The 18463-nt window shown below is 36.2% G+C and overlaps 2 protein-coding genes across 2 annotated transcripts; one reads left to right on the top strand and one right to left on the bottom strand.

The window, feature by feature from the left end:
- Positions 1-1144: 1144 nt before the first annotated feature.
- Positions 1145-3122, bottom strand: LOC130096903 (protein PERCC1). The gene is made up of 2 exons (XM_056263593.1): positions 2818-3122; positions 1145-1907 (listed from the first exon to the last, which is right to left on the bottom strand). Exons 1-2 carry the CDS (start codon positions 2892-2894, stop codon positions 1154-1156), a joined length of 831 nt encoding a protein of 276 aa, XP_056119568.1. The 5' UTR covers positions 2895-3122; the 3' UTR covers positions 1145-1153.
- A 3973-nt stretch (positions 3123-7095) lies between these two features.
- On the top strand, positions 7096-16590 carry pgap6 (post-glycosylphosphatidylinositol attachment to proteins 6). Its single transcript, XM_056263577.1, has 13 exons — positions 7096-7238; positions 7623-7800; positions 8680-8890; positions 9030-9154; positions 9514-9776; positions 9877-10205; positions 11208-11301; positions 11403-11520; positions 12126-12265; positions 12368-12546; positions 12801-12947; positions 14107-14223; positions 16090-16590. Exons 1-13 carry the CDS (start codon positions 7178-7180, stop codon positions 16381-16383), a joined length of 2256 nt encoding a protein of 751 aa, XP_056119552.1. The 5' UTR covers positions 7096-7177; the 3' UTR covers positions 16384-16590.
- Positions 16591-18463: the final 1873 nt, after the last annotated feature.

The following is an 18463-nucleotide window of genomic DNA, read 5'->3' as shown; positions in this document are numbered from 1 at the left end:
ACCACGTGTCCATATCTGACCTTTCTGCCCACGTGCCACGTTCACTAGTGAGTAGCCCATGTTCAGTACACGTAAGCACTCAGAGCACAGTGTTGAAGACACACATGTACTATTACTAATGATGAATATAGAGCGGACATGCACTAATGTTCACTCCTACATTGTAAACACAGATAGAAGTGGGATTTGGCACTCATTAAACTTGCATTAACAGTACCTCATTTATTCAGCATAAGGGCCTGTGTTTATGTGGACAAAAACAGACAGACTTTTAGTTTATTTTGTTTTGTGCATGTAGTATATTGATCAGATTCAGATCATTATCACCAGGAAATGTGTTGAAACCAGTTTACTATAACGCTTTGTCACTGGCATTATTCTATTGTTCGAATAATAATGAATGTGAGTGTCATTAGTACATGGCTGTCTGGAATACTTTATTCTGATTGGTTGATTGCAGTATTGGTCAATTATATTTTCTACACTAATCGACTGCAGTGTTAATTTAGTGTCACTGATGGCTACTATAGTTTTTGCTAATATTTTGAATTAGATTTTATTTTTATATGTTATTTTTTCACTTTAATTTTCATTTCACATGTCATTTTCATGTCTATATACTGTAGTTTTTATACATTTTTTAAAAATTAGATAAAAATTAGTTCATGACCCCGGTTTCACAGACATGTCCCAGACTAAAATGTATATTAAAAATGTCAGTGCCATTGTTTTGTCTCAAGATGCACACCAGTAGTTTTATACATGAAAGCAAACTAGAGCAAAGAATGATCCAGAAAATGTAGTGAGTAGTATTTTAAACTGAAATCACAAATGTAATACAGTTATTAAACATTTAATACAGTTACACTGCCAAAAATAGCATAAAATAGCATAAAATAAAATAAATATGTTATATTTAACAATTGAATTTTTTTTAATGGATCATAACAAAGTACACTTGATATTCCAAATAGCAAATTACTATTTGGTATTAAAAAAGAAAAGAAAGAAAAGTATCTTGAGCAGGTTTTCTTTATCTTTTTTTTTTTTTTACCAGAAAACAAGGCAAACATACAGAAAGAAAAGCTTTTCGCATTGAAAGCATTGAAATATAAATGATATTTTGCAGTGATATGACTGGAAAAATGATTGTTTATGATAGCGTGTAGTCACAGTTAAACTCAGTGGGATTCTCTCTGTCCACGGCCCAGTGAGCGAGTAAATCACTGAAGTCTAGCGTGCTGGAGCTGCTGAGAGTCCCTGAGACACTGGAGCTGGTCATGGTGCAAACACTCGTGTTACTGAACATGCTGATGCTGACGGAGCTCTCTGAAGTGTCCATCACACTGAGCGAGTTCTCTTGCGTGTTGGTATCACTTAACACATCGAGTTGGTGTGGGAAAGGCTCCGTCCAGAAGCTGACCGGCAGACACCGTTGGCTCATGGGCAAACCCTGGCCTTTCCTTTGAGCATCTTGAAAGAGCTCTGCGAGGGGCCCGAGGGACTCAGGCTCCTCGGCCTGCCCTGATGATGCTACTTTGATGAAGTCAGCATAGTATCGCTGGCGGCCCCCGACTTTTGGACACGGTCTCTCTGCATAAATATCACAGGCATCAGGGTCTTGGCTTCGGCCAAAGTATCGCTGGACATCGTTGCTGATGAGCTCAGCGAACCGCAGGAGCCGGTTGGTCATCTCAGCGTTATTGGGGGAGGGATCAAAACTCCACGGCTCTTCCTCTTGAGACTCACTGGCGACTCCATCCTCTTCCTCCTCCAGACTGTCCTCTCTCAGCTCCTCTTCGTATTCCTCTTCAGTCTCCTCCTCATCCTCAGTAGGAAAGAAGCAGGGAGGGAAGGGTTTTGCGAAACCCAAATTATTCAGTGTCCTGATAACACTTGCTGCCATCCTATGAAGAAAATTTGATATAGGCTACTGTATTATTTATAAACTGTTTTCTCAGAACAAGAGTATATTTGTTTATAAATGCCAGATTAGGGAAAGTTGTCACATTTATAATGTACTTATAATGTAATGTATTATATTTCCTATAAACATAGTTTTGGCCAACAGCTTTGCAATTAATAAACTGTGCGAATACTAATCTGTTTTTTTATTTCTATTAATTCTACATTTTAAATTATATACAGGAAAAGATAACATAAATAAGCAGAAGAGATAAGCAAAGAAAGAAAGAAAGAAAGAAAGAAAGAAAGAAAGAAAGAAAGAAAGAAAGAAAGAAAGAAAGAAAGAAAGAAAGAAAGAAAGAAAGAAAGAAAGAGAAAGAAAGCCATTATTATTTATGCAGCAGAAATTATAGGCTGATTAATAAATTGTATAAAATGCTGATATAAATGTGCAACAGTACAGTTAGGCTATATACTCGTGTGTGTGTGTGTGTGTACACAATATAAACTGTTTTTTAATTAACTTCTCTGAACAAGAGTAGCCTATAGCCTATTTTTTTTTTTTTTTATAAATGCTAGATTGGGGAAAGCTGTCACATTTATAATGTAATTTGTACAATTTCAGTTTTGCAATTAATAAACTGTAAGAATATCTAAACTGTGACATTTTTTCACTGTTTTTTATTCTATTTAATTTTGTATATTTAAAATTACTGTAGCCTTTAAACAGGAAAGAAAGAAAGAAAGAAAGAAAGAAAGAAAGAAAGAAAGAAAGAAAGAAAGAAAGAAAGAAAGAAAGAAAGAAAGAAAGAAAGAAAGAAAGAAAGAAAGAAAGAAAGAAAGAAAGAAAGAAAGTTTTTTTTTCGTTAGTTCATTTATTACAGAAAATGTTTGTGGAGTGAGTATCTCTACCGTGTAATGCTGGATGGATGTCGCTCGTGAAGTCTTGCCGTCCGTTTCGCGTTATGGATAATTATCGGTTTGCTCATTTATACCCATCGCTCGTGGGGAGTCTGTTTTCTGAGCAAATATTTACGCGCGCGTGTGTAATAGTGTTCTGCTCAAACACAGCGCGAGTTTGTCTTGGCGCCCAGCAACCGGAGAGACGAGCGGACACTGGCGCGCGCTGCGGCCGCTGTTTGCCGGGGGACACTCAAGTGTCCGTTCACCTCAGCGCACACACACAGACGCACGAACACACAGCTGTTATCGCGAGCTGCTGGACACTTATGGCTGAACCTAAAAAGGCGTGAAATCGCATCTTACGCCGTTTTGACTTTTGAATGAGCCCCTTTATAAAACCCCATTAAAAAGACAAGCAAGCCAAATGACCCGCATTACGCTACTTTGATCTGTGCGACGTGCGTTTGACCTTCTAGGCTAAGTAATGTGTACAATCAAAGTTTATTTATCAAAAGCACAACATGCAGCAGTAATTATTGGCAATTTTTTCCCTGCAAATTCCAGAGAAAGAAAACAGAGAATGAATTACAAAAAAAAGTTGTTAGTTAAAAAGGCTGTTATAGTTTAAAATTAAAGTTTAAGTTTAAAATTAAAAAGAAGACCGGGGCTTGTTGTCACAAGGATTATGTCAAAGTTAATAATGAGACAATTGTGTTTTCACCAGCGTTTTTGTTTCAAACATTTTATTTTTTTTAATTCCAATGTCATAAAGCATATATTTTCTGTTCATAGAAACTGACTTTCAAAAATAAATGAGTAAAAAATATGACAACTAGTATGGTTTCCCCTGTATTGTATAAATAAAAGCTAATAAAATATATGAAAATAGAAAAAAATATGAGAATTATGCGGTGGATTTTTTTTTATAAACTACACTAAAATGAAAATAAAATACAATGAAATTAATGTCAAATTATAGGTCTATTTGAAGGATATAACCAATTATATTTGGATAACTATTTCAAGAATTACATCTTTTTAAGGTCATAAGAAATAGTTCAGTCAAGTTAGTCAAACATGTAGTGTAATTTAAATATATAAAAGTATGTTTATAATAGTGAAAATAGTGTAAAATGTGCAAAATAAATAGTTTAACAAAATGCTTTTTTCAGTGCCAGATAAACAGTCAAGGCGGGAGAAGAAATATAAAAGTTGAAGTATGGGCAGGTGTGTGTTTGTGTGTGTGTGTGTGTGTGGTCCTGCTGCAATTCCATTATGTAGACCAAATTTCCCCATAGGGCATTACCAGTCATTTTTGTCCTTGTGGGGAATTTTATTTTGGCCCCCATGAGGAAACAAGCTTATAAATCATAAATAATGATCTTTTTTGAAAATCTTAAATAGCAGAAACTTTTCTGTGTGGGTAGGTTTAGGGGTAGGTTAAATCATTACGTTTATTGAGAGTCCCCACAAAACGTGTGTGTGTGTGTGTGTGTGTGTGTGTGTGTGTGTGTGTGTGTGTGTGTGTGTGTGTGTGTGTGTGTGTGTGTGTGTGTGTGTGTGTGTGTGTGTGTGTGTGTGTGTGTGTGTGTGTGTGTGTGAAACATTACAGAAAGAGCTAGAGAGAGTGTGTGTGCTCAGCATGAGTGAATATGAGCCGGACACAGGGCAATAGAAGGGCTAATGACCAGCAGCAGAGAGCATGGCATCTGGACTAACATATGTCAGAGAACAAGAACACTTCACTGCAGCTTCAGGTCGGTGAGACAACATGTAATGGCTTAACCATCCGTCAGACACCGTGATTACAAGATTTAGAAGTGTCCTGCTGTTATTCTATCAAAAATAAAATATTGCATCATGGTGTAATAATGCAAAAAATCATCTATCTATCTATCTATCTATCTATCTATCTATCTATCTATCTATCTATCTATCTATCTATCTATCTATCTATCTATCTATCTATCTATCTATCTATCTATCTATCTATCTATCTATCTATCTATCTATCTATCTGTCTGTCTGTCTGTCTGTCTGTCTGTCGGTCTGTCTTTCCATCAATCCATCCGTCCATCCATCCGTCCATCCGTCCATCCCTCCCTCCCTTTGACATTATTATACCAAGATTATTATTATACCAAGATGTTCTTTTTGTATCCTGGAATATAATGAATGATAATAATACATTTAAAAAAAACTAATGAACACTGTGTTGATTTAGAACACTGAATGTAAATAAAAAAACAACAAATTACAGTTTTCTCAATTGTTTTGGCTCAGATAATTTTTTCTCAAAACAATAAGTTCAGATCTCTGAACAATTAGTTTCTCGTTCACATCAGATTTGAATTTCTTATTTATTTAGGCAAACTGCATGTGTTTTGGCAAAAGAGTATACAATTGTCTACAATTTGCACAATGACTAAATGCACATGCTTGTCGATCAAAACTGATGAGTTGATTCTCAGTGAAACTGTCAAACTCTTTACAACTTCTAAACATTCGTCCATCGTGTGAGCCATCATCACATGCAAAATGTCCCATTCATTTATCACAATCTGTCAGTCAGGCATCATAAATATGCCATAAATATGCAATGTTTGTAATGAAATAGGAATCATAATCTAATCAATCAACCAATCAAGTTTGAGTTTGCCCACAATCACTACCATTTTTGAAACATGGAAAGTCACAACCCTACGTATACAACATTTTTATAAATTCAGTACATTTTATTGTTGCATCATGTAAACTGAAAATTCAGTTTGTCGTGAAAGAGCAATAGAAAGATATGTAAGAATGTGTGATGGTGTTAGGGGAAACCATGAAAATTGAACATAACAAATATTTCCCTAGTGAAACATCTAAACCTTTTGTGGCTCACATGATGACAAAAACATTAATTTTGGTGGCATTGGCCAATTTACTGACATAGGTTTTGAAGCAGAATTAAATGTTTTGGGTGAGTTACTATATTTTGCAGACATGCAATAGAGTTCTGATGTTCCAGCAAACAGTTGAGACAATTGTATTTACAGTTTAGAGAAAGTTTTTTTTCGAAAATGTGCCAAAGCGATTAAGAAAAACTGCAATTATAACATTACATATTTTATATATTCTTTGTCACTTGTGATTTTATAAAGTTATATCCTAAAAGTTATATCCTAAAAGATAATCAGAATCTTAATACAAGGAATGTTTGCTAGAATGTATGAGTCTGCCATGTATTTTTTTAAATTTCATATAGTCAAAATAAGATTTTCTTTTTTTCTTATCAGTTTGACCATCTGTAAGAATTGGCAGGAAATATGCATTAAATGTTTATTTAATGCATTCAATTGTAATGTTTTATTGATTAATAAAAAATGAGGTTACTTTTCAACTGCCATTTTTTTTCTGTGCCTTTCTTCATAACAGTATTGTGGTCCATTTTGGATGTGGTGCATTTTGTGGTGTAATATTGACTCCACTAGAGGGCCACCTTGTTCTGTGGTTACCGGGAATGAGTCATATACATGCACGGGCTGGTGAGCAGCACACGCTGCTAGTGTTCAATAATAAATATCTAGTTCTGAGATTTTTTACAGTCTATGGTTCTGAGATACATCTCTATGTGTGTGCACTACACGATAAGGAACACAAGCAAGTATCAGGCCTTGACCAGCAGATGGCACTGCTGTTGTTGTTGTTTCTTATAGACTGTGTTTATGACTCATAAATATGGTGGATGATAAAAAAATCTGGTGGATGATCGTCTCAGTACAGGCACGCACAGAGAGAACAAAATATAAAAAATCTACATAATCTACAAGTTGCTGCAGTATTGACTGAAATGATCTCTCTAATATATTGACCTATTTTTTTTTTTTTTTTTTTTTTGCTGTAGCCTATTCCAAACATAAACATTTGAATGTTTCAAATACTTTTAAAAATCAATTTAAAATATGGTTTAAAATAAATATACATCTTTAAAAAAAAAAAAAAAAAAAAATTGGGTTAATGCTGTCTCTATGGAATTGACGAATCCCACTATGGAGAAGGATTGGCTCATGAATATTAAGAACAAGTCCTGATGACGTTGCTTGGTACACTTTCTAGCGTCTAGCAATCATTCTGCAGCGCAGGCTTATCTTATGAATATTAAGATGGTATGTGCTTATGGATATTAATTGACAGGAACTGCCACCCAATGGGAAGAACGACACGAAACCTAAGTAATATTTATGACCAAATCCTTCAACAGCGGCGAAGAGGAAGTTCTGCATGTAGGCCGACGAACCAGGAAGTAACATGTTCAAAACAGTCCTTAGACATCTAAAGAACACGACAATGGGCTGACAGGAGAATCTAAACTGAAAAAAAAAAAATGGAAAAGTATTCTGCACTGTGCCTTTTACTGTGTGTTATCGCTGGCTGTATTGCTGACGGTGAGTATTTGGAGCGCTTGAGATCTCTTATATTTGCAGTATTTTATTACAACCGTTTTTTTTTGTTAATTGATGACTTCGATTTGACCATTATCGTCTTTCAAGCATTTAAATAAAACGGAAGTTTCACTAAATGTGCAAAATGTAAACTAACCAGGTTTTTGTCCTCATCCAATGTCACAAAACAGGCATTTTCGTAAATATATTTCATCGTTTAGAATGATCATCGGACGCCGACCATGCTCATAGCATGCTTATACTTACACCTATACCTAAACAAGGCATTAAATATAAAAGTTAGAAGAGAATAACGCAATCTCGCCTATCACACAAATTGTGAGTGTTTACTTCTGACGCCATCATGACGTCATGCTCTGCTCCTAGATCTCACTTACTTGAACGAGTTCTACTCTAAAACGCCTCAGAGGTTGTCCAAATACAGCTGGTTCGGGAACGTTCGGCTCCATCACTTCAGGGTGTCGGAAGATGCGGTGCTCGTGCGGTGGCTGCTCACGGTCTCACGGGGATCCGGGCTGAGCTGTGGCAACCAAAACATCACTGTGTATGTATGCTGAAAATATGACCGTAAACATGTGGGGTTTTTTTTAATGGTTCACTATGGATATGGAAACAATCTTATAGAAGCGTTACCACGGTAAACAACATATTTTCCTCCAGACACCAAAGTGGATGTTATAAATTTAAAACTGTAGTACATTTCATAGAGAACTTGGTATTACTCAACACTGTGGGAAAAAAATGACAGAAAAATCCTGAAATCCCATAATAAGATAATAACAGAGTTTTACAGTTGCAATAATAGATGTAGTTGCTATGGTATTTTTGGCAAAGATTATGTTACTGTGGTAACCGTTGAATTCACATTTGAAAACATGATGTTAAATATCTGGTGTGGGTTTTAATGTTTCTAATTGTTTATCAGTATTCTAATGACAATAGTGATATTTTAATGTGCACTTATGCTTTTGTACCTCTGAGAATGATCTCTTTCTTTGAAACTGTATACAGAAGATAGAGTCTCCTGAGAACTCTAACTGAGGGGCCAAGATTATTGTGTACTGTATTAATACCAGGAGACCTTCAGCTCCAAAACTGAAAAGAACACATACAGATGTCAGAAAATGTCACTAATATAGGCTACTAATGTACTTATAAAAGAGGAGAAAACAAACTTTTAGCAGCTAAAATGCTCCAATCAAGGAAAGAAAATGGTGTCAAACGATTTCATGGAGTCTTTAACCCCAAGTTGCCCCAAAGGCCAAAGGTAACAAAACCAGCCTAATTGCTACAGTGTAAAAGTAGCCCAATTCTTGGCAACACTGCTCAGAGAGAGTACTGTACACTAGTTGGTTATTAAAGTAGACACCATTTTTTTTTTTTGCTTAACATTGACTTTTGTCCATCTAATGCACATGAACAGGCACTTTAGAGCAGGAGCTCCCCCGGTCATCAACCCCATACAAACAGCCTTTCCGAACGCCACATCAGTCTCTCTTGCTCACAACTTGACTCTGACCGTTCCCAGTGGACAGAGCGTCAGTGTGACACTGTTCAATGTGACGCACCCCAAACCTGGTGACTGGTTCCTTGCTGCTCACCTGCCTAAAGATGACGGCAAGATAGAGCAACAGGTGTGTTTTTTGAAGAACTACATTGCTTGCCGGAAGAATTATAATTTAATAAAGTATGAACTATTTATTGTGTGTTTATTTAATGAAACAAAAGCATAAAGCCTTACTGCAGTATGTTGTTTGTTACTTTCTGTTTTAGGGTCTGCCATCTTGCTCATACTTATTCCAGGCACAGATGTTTTTGAGAAGAGCTGCTGACCTGCCCATCCTGCAATACAACATTCCTCTCTATCAAACACTAACTTCAGCTCCAGCTCTGTTTAAGTATGTTCTGTGTTCATGTATGTGTGTGTTCAGTAGATTATATTCAAGTTCAACTCTTATGTGCTCACAAATTCTGCATTTATTTGATCAAAAATACAGTAAGCAGTAATATTGTGAATTATTATTTAATTATTATTTTAAAATATACAATTCAAAATAACTGTTTTAACTTAACAATTTTATATAAAATGTAATTCATTCCTGTGATGGCAAAGCAGTGTCACATGATCCTTCAGAAATCATTCTAATATGCTGATCTGGTGGTGAAGCATTTCTTGTTATTATCAATGCATTAATGTAATTATTAGTGTTTGTTTTTGTTGAAATGTAAACTATTTGTATGTATCTTGTCTGTGTAGGGTCTTTGTTCCAGAGTTCTCCTCCAGGTTGGATGTTTTCATCTTGAACTGTTCTGTAATGCTGGGAAATGATTGCGGGCTGTCAATCACCGTAGGCTCCAGCACTTTGAAGCAGGGCTCAGAAGTGAAACAGAACTGTTCAGGGTTAGAGAGCTGCTTCGCATCGGTCCTCATTCCCCCGTGGAACACCTGGTTGCTGGTTATGGTTGAGTCTAGTCAACCAAACACGACAATAGATTTCAACATCTCTGCCAATGTCACAGGTCTGTTTACCTATCACTTTTATTTGACTAGAACACTTCTTTGCTAGTTTTTGCTTGACTCTTAAATCTCTTTCCATCCTCTCTCACTTCATACACACAGTGGGATGTAAACCTTTGAGCGTCTCTTCAGATTTCAACACCTCAGCCTTTATACGTACCATCATTGCTCCACAAAGCAACAGCTCAGGTGCCCTCAGTAACACTTCCGTTTCCACGAGAGACCAACCGGGCGTCCTTGCTAACACCTCTGAGCCAGTGTGCATGAGAAGCCCTTCAGTGTTCAGAGACGAACAGGATGTGCTATCACTACGCTTCACCGTTTCCAACAGCAACCTCAGCGTGACCTCTGACCTTCCAACTGTGCTCACACTTGAGCACTCTTCTAGTGATAGTGGCGGCACATTTGTTGTACAGCTCAACTTGAACACTGTAAGCATGTAATATAATCAATCAATCAACAATCAAAAGTTTGCGGTCAATGAGATTTCTCAATGTTGTGGAAAGAAGTCTCTTGTGCTAAAACTAAAGCAGCATTTATTTCATTATTTTCATATTTGTTTATTTCGTTTTATTTTGTGAAATATTATTACAATGTAAAATAACCTTTCTATTCCAATATTTTAAAATGTAATTTATTCCTGTGACGGCAAAGCTGAATTTTCAGCATCATTACTCCAGTCTTCAGTGTCACATGATCCTTCAGAAATCATTCTAATATGCTGATTTGCTGCTCAAGAAATATTTCTTATTTTTATCAATGTTGAGAAGTTGTGCTGCTCAATATTTTTTTGGAAACCCAGGATACATTTTTTTCCAGGATTATTTGAGCAATAGAAAGTTCAAAAGCATTTGATTAGCATTTATTTGAATTATTTTGTAACATTATAAATGTCTTTACTGGTACTTGATGAATGTAATTCATCCTTGTTGAAAATAAGCATTAATTCCTATATATATATATATATATATATATATATATATACACAAAATCCCAAACATATTAATATATATAGTATTATTTTTAGTTATTATTTTGAACTGAATGGAATTAAAAATATTTTTTTTTCATGAGAACAGATAATAGAATAAATAATAATAATATATGACTGCTAATCAAAGTAACGAAAAATTAATTAATGTACAAAAAAAAAATTGGATTATTGTAAAATTAATATATATTAATTGGCTGAGCTGTCCACTTTGCCTCGTACCTACTGTTTTCCTTTAGCTGTGGTAAAATCACTGTTAGGTACAGCCTCTCATGACTTATTTCAATTGAGCACCACATATTCACCACAACCATTGTGATATTAATAATGCCTCATGATCTATTTAAAAATATTAAACTTACATCAGTGTGTATTTGTGATTTATATTGTATTGTAATATAGATTCAACATTTGTAACATAACTCTTGTGTTTGTGGCATAGAGTTCTCTGGTTGGTGGATTTGCTCGTGTCAAAGCATGTCTCACACCTTTTGCTCCCGTACTTCATGTAAACCGCAGCCAGACTTGTGCCACAGGTTAGTCACACATTCAAATCTGTGCTTAATGGAGTACATGCTTAACATTCTCCCGCATGTCACATTTGAATCTGTGTGTGTTTGTGTTTGTATGCATCTAGGGTTTGCACAGGGCTATTCTCTGAGCGTGAGCAGCAATGAATCGAACGCACTGTTGAGGATCCCATTCCCAGATGCAGCAGTGTGGTACCTCAGCCTCCAGACCGTGTGCAATGACAGGTAAGATGTGTGATTACTGGAAGCCATTCTATAGAAATATAATATACTGCTTGACATAGACATGTTGGTTCTTGGTGTCTTAACATGATGGTCATGAGATTAAACTTTAGATTAGATGAAACATCATTTGCAATCTAGTTTACTTCCATTTTTCCAAGAGAAACAGAATGTTAAACAAAACAAAAAATAGGCTGGACTTCATTTAATAATTAGATTAATCTATTATAAGATCATTAATATAGACAATGACAAAGACACACATTTTTTTCTTTGGAATAATGTGCACTGATGAATTGTCCACAGTAAGACCAGGAACATCTTGGCATCTTATTGTGTACATGCATGTTTTTACATTGTACTATGTAATACCTGGATGTAATTAATGTTATATATTTACACACACCTTACAACTTAACCCACCTTTAAACCTAACCAAACCTGTCCCTAACCGTATCCCACCTCAATAACAGCAAAAGTTTCGCAAAACATGAACACAAAAAGTGCATTGCACCTAACAAATACATTTTTTGACATAAGTACATAGACACCTAATATAAAGTGAGACCAAATCATGTTCTGAACACTCTCCTGTGTTGACTTTCCAGTGTTGACTGCAGTAACGCATCAGCTATAGTGAGTGTGTCTGTGAGTGTGAGCGCGTGCATTGACGACTGTGGGCCGTACGGAGAGTGCAGACTGCTACGCACGAACAGCTACCTCTATGGCGCATGTGTGTGCAAAGCAGGTAAGCATACACACACACAAACACACCAACAGCTGGCCATGAACATGAATTGAGTACTGAGTTGTGGCATTGGTTCTTGCTTGTGTTGTTTGCTGTTGACAGGTTGGCAGGGATGGGGCTGTACGGATGGAGTGACTGCGCAGTCGTTCTCTCGACAGATGGCAGCAGCTCTGCTCCTCACCTTTAGTAACCTTTTCTTCATCCCGCCCATCATCGTGGCGCTTTACAGAGGATACCTCATCGAGGCCGCCATCTACTTCTTTACCATGTTTTTCTCCACGGTGTGTTTCTATCTATCTATGTGTTTCTAGTCTATCTGTCTGCCTGTCTGTCTGTCTGTCTGTCTATCATCTGTCTGTCTTGTTCTATCTGTGTATCTGTTTTTCTTTCTGTCTGTTTATCGTTATGTCATTTTATCATTCTATCGTTCTAGCTATCTAACTATTGTTCTGTCTACCATCCATCAATCCATTGTTCTGTCATTCCAGAATGCACATTGTGTATTTTGTAGTCATAATGATTGTGTGTTTTGCAGTTTTATCATGCGTGTGATCAGCCCGGTGTGACTGTGATGTGTATCATGGACTACGACACCCTCCAGTTCTGTGATTTCTTGGGATCCGTCGTGTCAGTGTGGGTGACCATTGTGTGCATGGCACGGCTTCAGGAGCCAATAAAATATGTAAGTACTATTTTTGTGTGTAGCATTATTTTTATAGATAATAGTCATTATTCTTGTTAAAAATGTGGATTATGATTTGTCACAATAACATTGGTGGGTCGGGGCGGAGTCATGGTAGATGGTGTTGGAGTCTTGTCATTGGTGGAAAGTTTACAGCATCTCTGATAAGTTGAGATTGAGCAGTATAATACAACTGTTTAAGTGTCTGATAAACAATCTGCAGAAAATATTTGTATTTCTTCTGACACAATAACTAAATAATTATTAGAATACAACAATAGAAAGATGTATTCAGAAATTATTATTGTAAATATTCATATTTTTTAAGTTGTAAGTTTACATTTTTAAAAAGTTTGAAAAATTATTGAATGACTGTTATTTCAGTCTGTTATTTGACTGTTAATTATTTAAAACTGAAACTGTTGCATGCTGCCATTTATAACAATAAAATGGTACACACATACTCCCATGTATATTCACTAGTTTAAATCATGAAAGTGTCACCTTGTCAATTATGATGTAATAATTGGAATGGTCTTTAAATAGCATAGCATGTTTAACTAGAGACCTACCTGTTCTTTAAAGGAAGTATTGTGATAGTGGATACCAAGTACATAGTTACTCTGAAACAATTAAAATCACTTTATAATCATGTTGAATTGAATTAATCATTTTATTATATGTATAAATTTGAAGATAAAGTCATTGATCAACTGATAAATAAACATAATACACTTTTTTTAAGGGGTCACCAACAACCCCCCCCCCTGTTAGTCAAGGATTTTTTGTAAGTTAGCTTTTCATGACAATTTTCACTTTCTTACTGTCAGTAAACACACCCACCCAAGACTGTGAAGCCTTGAATGAATCTGTATTGAATGTAGGCCATCCATTGTCAATGTTCTCATGCTTCTGATGTCAGATTTCAATCCGTTTCTGAGATTCATTTCAATCGATTGTCTTTTTCGGACTGGGGAGGAAGTTTTTGGCTCTGGAACTGTTTACATTGAAAAAGATTTTTCTAAAAAGAACAAGTTCTTGATGACCCCTTTATCATGGATATTCATAACACTTTAATCAGTAATTATTTACTTAATAAAACTTCAGGTATTATTATTGCATGTCAGTTTTAATAGCTTCAAATGTTCTTGCATTGCAGCTATTGTTTATGGCGGGCACTCTTGTCATTTCCATGGCGATGCAGTTGGACCGCAGGGGGTTGTGGAACCTTCTAGGCCCTGTCCTCGTTGCTTTGGTCATTATGGTCACTTCCTGGGTGAGCTTAACTTTTCCATTACTGCAAAGTATTGTTTTTTACGATTTTTATTTTTTAAGAAAGTAATACCTTCAGCAGGTATTCATAGTACATTGATCAAAAGTGACTGTAAATATTATAATTTATAATATTATATAAGATTTCTATTTCAAATCAATGCTGTTCTTTTAAAGGGATAGTTCACTTCAAAATGAAAATTCTGTCATCATATACTTACCCTCAAGTTGTTTCAAACCTGTATGAATTTCTTTCTTCTGCTGAACACAAAGGAAGATATTTTGAAGAATGTCAGTAACCAAACAGTGAACTGGACCCATTGACTTCCATAGTATTTTTTTTTTTCGTACTATGGAAGTCAATGGGTCCAGTTAACTGTTTGGTTACTGACATTCTTCTAAATATCTTCCTTTGTGTTCAGCAGAAGAAATAAATTAATACAGGTTTGAAACAACTTGAGGGCAAGTATATGATGACATAATTTTGTGAACTATCCCTTTAAAATTTCTATTCATCAAAAGTATCATGGTTTCCATAAAAATATTAAGCAGCCCAACTGTTTTCAACATTGATCAAAAATAAGAAATATTTCTTGAGCAGCAAATCAGCATATTAGAATGATTTCTGAAGGATCATGTGACACTGAAGACTGGAGGAATGATGCTGAAAATTCAGCTAAATATATTCAAAAAGAAAACCGTTCTTTTAAATTGTAATAGTATTTCACAATATTACTGTTTCATGGTATTTTTGATCAAATAAATGCAGCCTTGGTGAGCAGAAAATACTTTTTTTTTAAAGTATTTTGAATGATAGTCCAAATATATTCAAAAATGAACCAGATACAGGTTTCTGTTGTTTGATATAATTAAATTATTTAAAAGTATTTTTGTAAAAAATAAATAAATAACTGACCTACTCCCAACTTATGCTTACCAGTTTAATAAAAAATGTTCTGTGCTTTGAATTTGTTAGAGTTTTTATTTTACACAAATCCTACCAGATTCAACTTTAAAAGGATCTTGACAGTATGTCTCAATTAAATGATTTTACTAATGCCGGGTTCAAACTACACAATATTTTTGTCTGTTACAATAGTGTCAGATTATGCGATTTTTTTTTTTGTCGCCTAAATTCTTGTCGTGTCATGGACAAGAAACATGTCAGACTACACTTTGCTTCCCGACCAATCATCGTTTGCCGTCTGTGATGACGTGCTTCACCGAGAAGGCGGAACTAGCGACTGACTTCTGGAAACAAGAGCAAAAACGAACAATGGTAAAAAAAACAGTAAACACACTGAAGACTGTGAAGCCTTGAATGAATCTGTATTGAATGTAGGCCATCCATTGTTAATGTTCTCATGCTTCTGATGTCGGATTTCTGAGATTCATTTCAATAGATTGTCTTTTTCGGACTGGGGAGGAAGTTTTTGGTTCATTGAAAAAGATTGGCTACTGAAGCGGCGTGTTAGCTTGATGCTCATTCCAGTACTCACCGGGTTGCTAAAGCACTTCCGCTATCGTTCACCAGCATTTATCATGTTTTTCACTCTGTCGTTGTAGTCCCTCAAGAACACATCATAAAGTCAGGAGTATCGTAGCCATAGCTCCACATAGCTTTCCTCCATTGCATAATTCTACCTAGCAGCACCAATACCATCGTCCCTCTTTCGTTTCGCCATGTTTGAAAGCTGTGTATGGAAGAGCTTCTGTGCTCCTATTCGTCAATGACACACTACGAGATAAAATTCGATTCTTACGACCATGCAAGTATTGTGTAGTCTGAACCTGGCATGAAGCACTCAAGTTCACTTGTCACAGCAATTTTGAAATATTTCCTGTCCTGTTCATTTGTGTTACCCAACAGGTTTATCGAGGTGTGAAACGTCGTCATTGTTACCCTCCATTATGGCGTCGCTGGGTGTTGTTCCTGCTCCCAGGCATTGTATCTGCACTGATTGGAGTGTGTGTGTACGTCTTCGCACAGACAGATAGCAACTACTACTACACTCATTCCATATGGCATGTCATGGTGGCCACAAGCGTGGTCTTCCTCTTACCACCCCGTGAAAAACACGTTCCCCCCTGGGGCTGGACAAACAAAATCTGTAGCTACAGGAGATGTAAAAATGAGAAAGTAGAGCTTTACACTGATACCTAAATACACTGGTATTGATATCTGCACAAACCCTAATGGATTTTCATGTGCAATTTTTACAGTTTTACAAATTTTAGCGGTTAGCTTTCTGAAACACGTCAAGCTTTAATGAAATATTCTCTTCTTAAGTCACCAAAACCACTGAAATGCAGGTGTAGTGTATGTTTATAACTACTTAAAGGGATAGTTTACCCAAAAAATGTATTCTAAACCCATAAACCAAATCAATGGAACACAACAGGAGATTTTTGAGAGTCATAGTGACCTCATCAGTCAAGTGAAGATTATCTGTGAATAACGACTTATTTTGGTCTGTTTCTCACATAAAGTTATTGAATGGCTTGGAATATAGTGCACAAGTCATATAGACTACTTTTTATTTATGATATAATCATTGAATGTCCTTTGAACCTGATTACTCCATTAAGCACTTTTGTGAGGTTTACTTTATATTGAAGAATCAGTTTATTGGATTGAGTGAGTTACTTACACTGCAATTGTTTGTTCTTTGCGAATGAAAAAAGTCATATTGTCTCCCGTTAACTCTGAGGAAAATCACTTCTAATTTCAAGGTTTATTCAGCACTTTCATAATTTGATTTACGAGTAGCCCAACATGGAATCTGCACCAATGGAACTCGTTTTTTTTCTCTCGATAGAACTAAAAAGTCTAAATGATGACAGAATTTACATTTTAGGATGAAATATTCCATTAAAAAACACATTTTACTTTAGTTAAATCCATTTCACAGAATTCCGGAGATTTTCTTTAAAAAACAAACCTAAAACGGCAGATTCTGTCTGGTCCTGTACCTATGATGTTCCAGATCATGTTGGGCATTGTCATCACTACAAAGTAGTGCTGTGTTGAAAAAATCGATTCACCAATTCTGAATCGATTTTCATATTAATTTCTAAAGATCGATCCGTAACTCAGAGGATCGATTTTAATAGGTTTACATTTTCCCCGTGAACTTTAACTTGCCGCGACTGGGAGATCCCTGTATGCGCATTGAAAGGCTTTCACTCAGCGCGCACATTGTTACGACAACGGGCTTTGAGTGAGTCATTAAACCGATCATTCAACGAACACGTTCAAAAAAGCTGATTCATTAAAAGAGATGTAATGAAACAAGGTGTTAATTATTTTTAACTTTGAGTTCCACTTTTCAAGGCTCAGCTGAGCAGCAATGCGTCGCGTGGGTAACGCTGAAGCTGATGCTTCACTTATTAGAGACCAATATGGCATTGATTCAATGCGTGACTCGCTGATTTCATTTCCCCGCGGCTTCCTCGCGCTGTGGAATGCTGACCAGCGCTGCTGCTGACGCGCATTTATGGTAAATACCCCGTGACGTGAAAGTTAAAAGGATGATACGACAAATATTTCGCTTTCCTTTGACACGGCAACCTTTTTCACAAATACATATGACTTCAAAGACAGACGCAGGTAATCACACGCGCTCTGCCGATCTCTCTCATTCACTGTCTGTGCGAAGCCTCTGTAGGCTACACATCACCACGATAAACAGTCTTGTTTGTTATCATTATGAACTTGTTTAACATTCAATACACATGCATGAAGTTCAAAACAAGAAGGGTATAGCCTTATAAAAAAACGTGAATATCGCGGTTGCTGCGGTTACTTGCAATCCTCTGCGGTTACTGCTGCTGATATACCTCTGCGTCCTCTGTCGTCTACACCAGTGCAAGTTTGTGAAAGCAGTTGTATCAACACTCTGGAAGGGGGATTGTTCTTTACAACCATCAATACTCCATTAATTTGCAGTTAAATGTCTATAATAATTGTATCAATATGTTGCATAACTACAGTCCTGTAATTCAACAGCTGGAAAAAAAATATGCTTTTTTCAAAAACACTTTTCTAAATCTCGAAGATCGGATCGGATCGAATCGAATAATGATAATCGATTCAAGATCTTGAGAATCGGAATCGAATCGATTCTTGAAATTTGAATCGAAACCCAGCACTACTACAAAGAACTGCTGTCTGTGTCTCCGAGCTTGTGTTTGCTCACCTACAGTGGAGAACAGGTACGGTAATCCTAGTCTAATAGCAAACA

The sequence above is a fragment of the Rhinichthys klamathensis genome, unplaced genomic scaffold (genome assembly GCF_029890125.1).
Source record: "Rhinichthys klamathensis goyatoka isolate OS25496 unplaced genomic scaffold, OSU_Roscu_1.1 h1tg000208l_1, whole genome shotgun sequence".
In the NCBI taxonomy this organism is placed as follows: domain Eukaryota; kingdom Metazoa; phylum Chordata; class Actinopteri; order Cypriniformes; family Leuciscidae; genus Rhinichthys; species Rhinichthys klamathensis.
This window is presented reverse-complemented; position numbering and strand designations above follow the sequence as displayed.

Bases quoted from the DNA above. Each gene is read 5' to 3' on its own strand.
- LOC130096903 (XM_056263593.1), bottom strand. From the start codon at position 2,894: ATGAGCAAACCGATAATTATCCATAACGCGAAACGGACGGCAAGACTT. The intron at 1,908-2,817 runs GTAGAGATACTC...TTTTCTTCATAG, and splicing joins CATCCATCCAGCATTACACG to GATGGCAGCAAGTGTTATCA.
- pgap6 (XM_056263577.1), top strand. From the start codon at position 7,178: ATGGAAAAGTATTCTGCACTGTGCCTTTTACTGTGTGTTATCGCTGGC. The intron at 12,266-12,367 runs GTAAGCATACAC...TGCTGTTGACAG, and splicing joins CGCATGTGTGTGCAAAGCAG to GTTGGCAGGGATGGGGCTGT. The intron at 12,948-14,106 runs GTAAGTACTATT...CTTGCATTGCAG, and splicing joins TTCAGGAGCCAATAAAATAT to CTATTGTTTATGGCGGGCAC.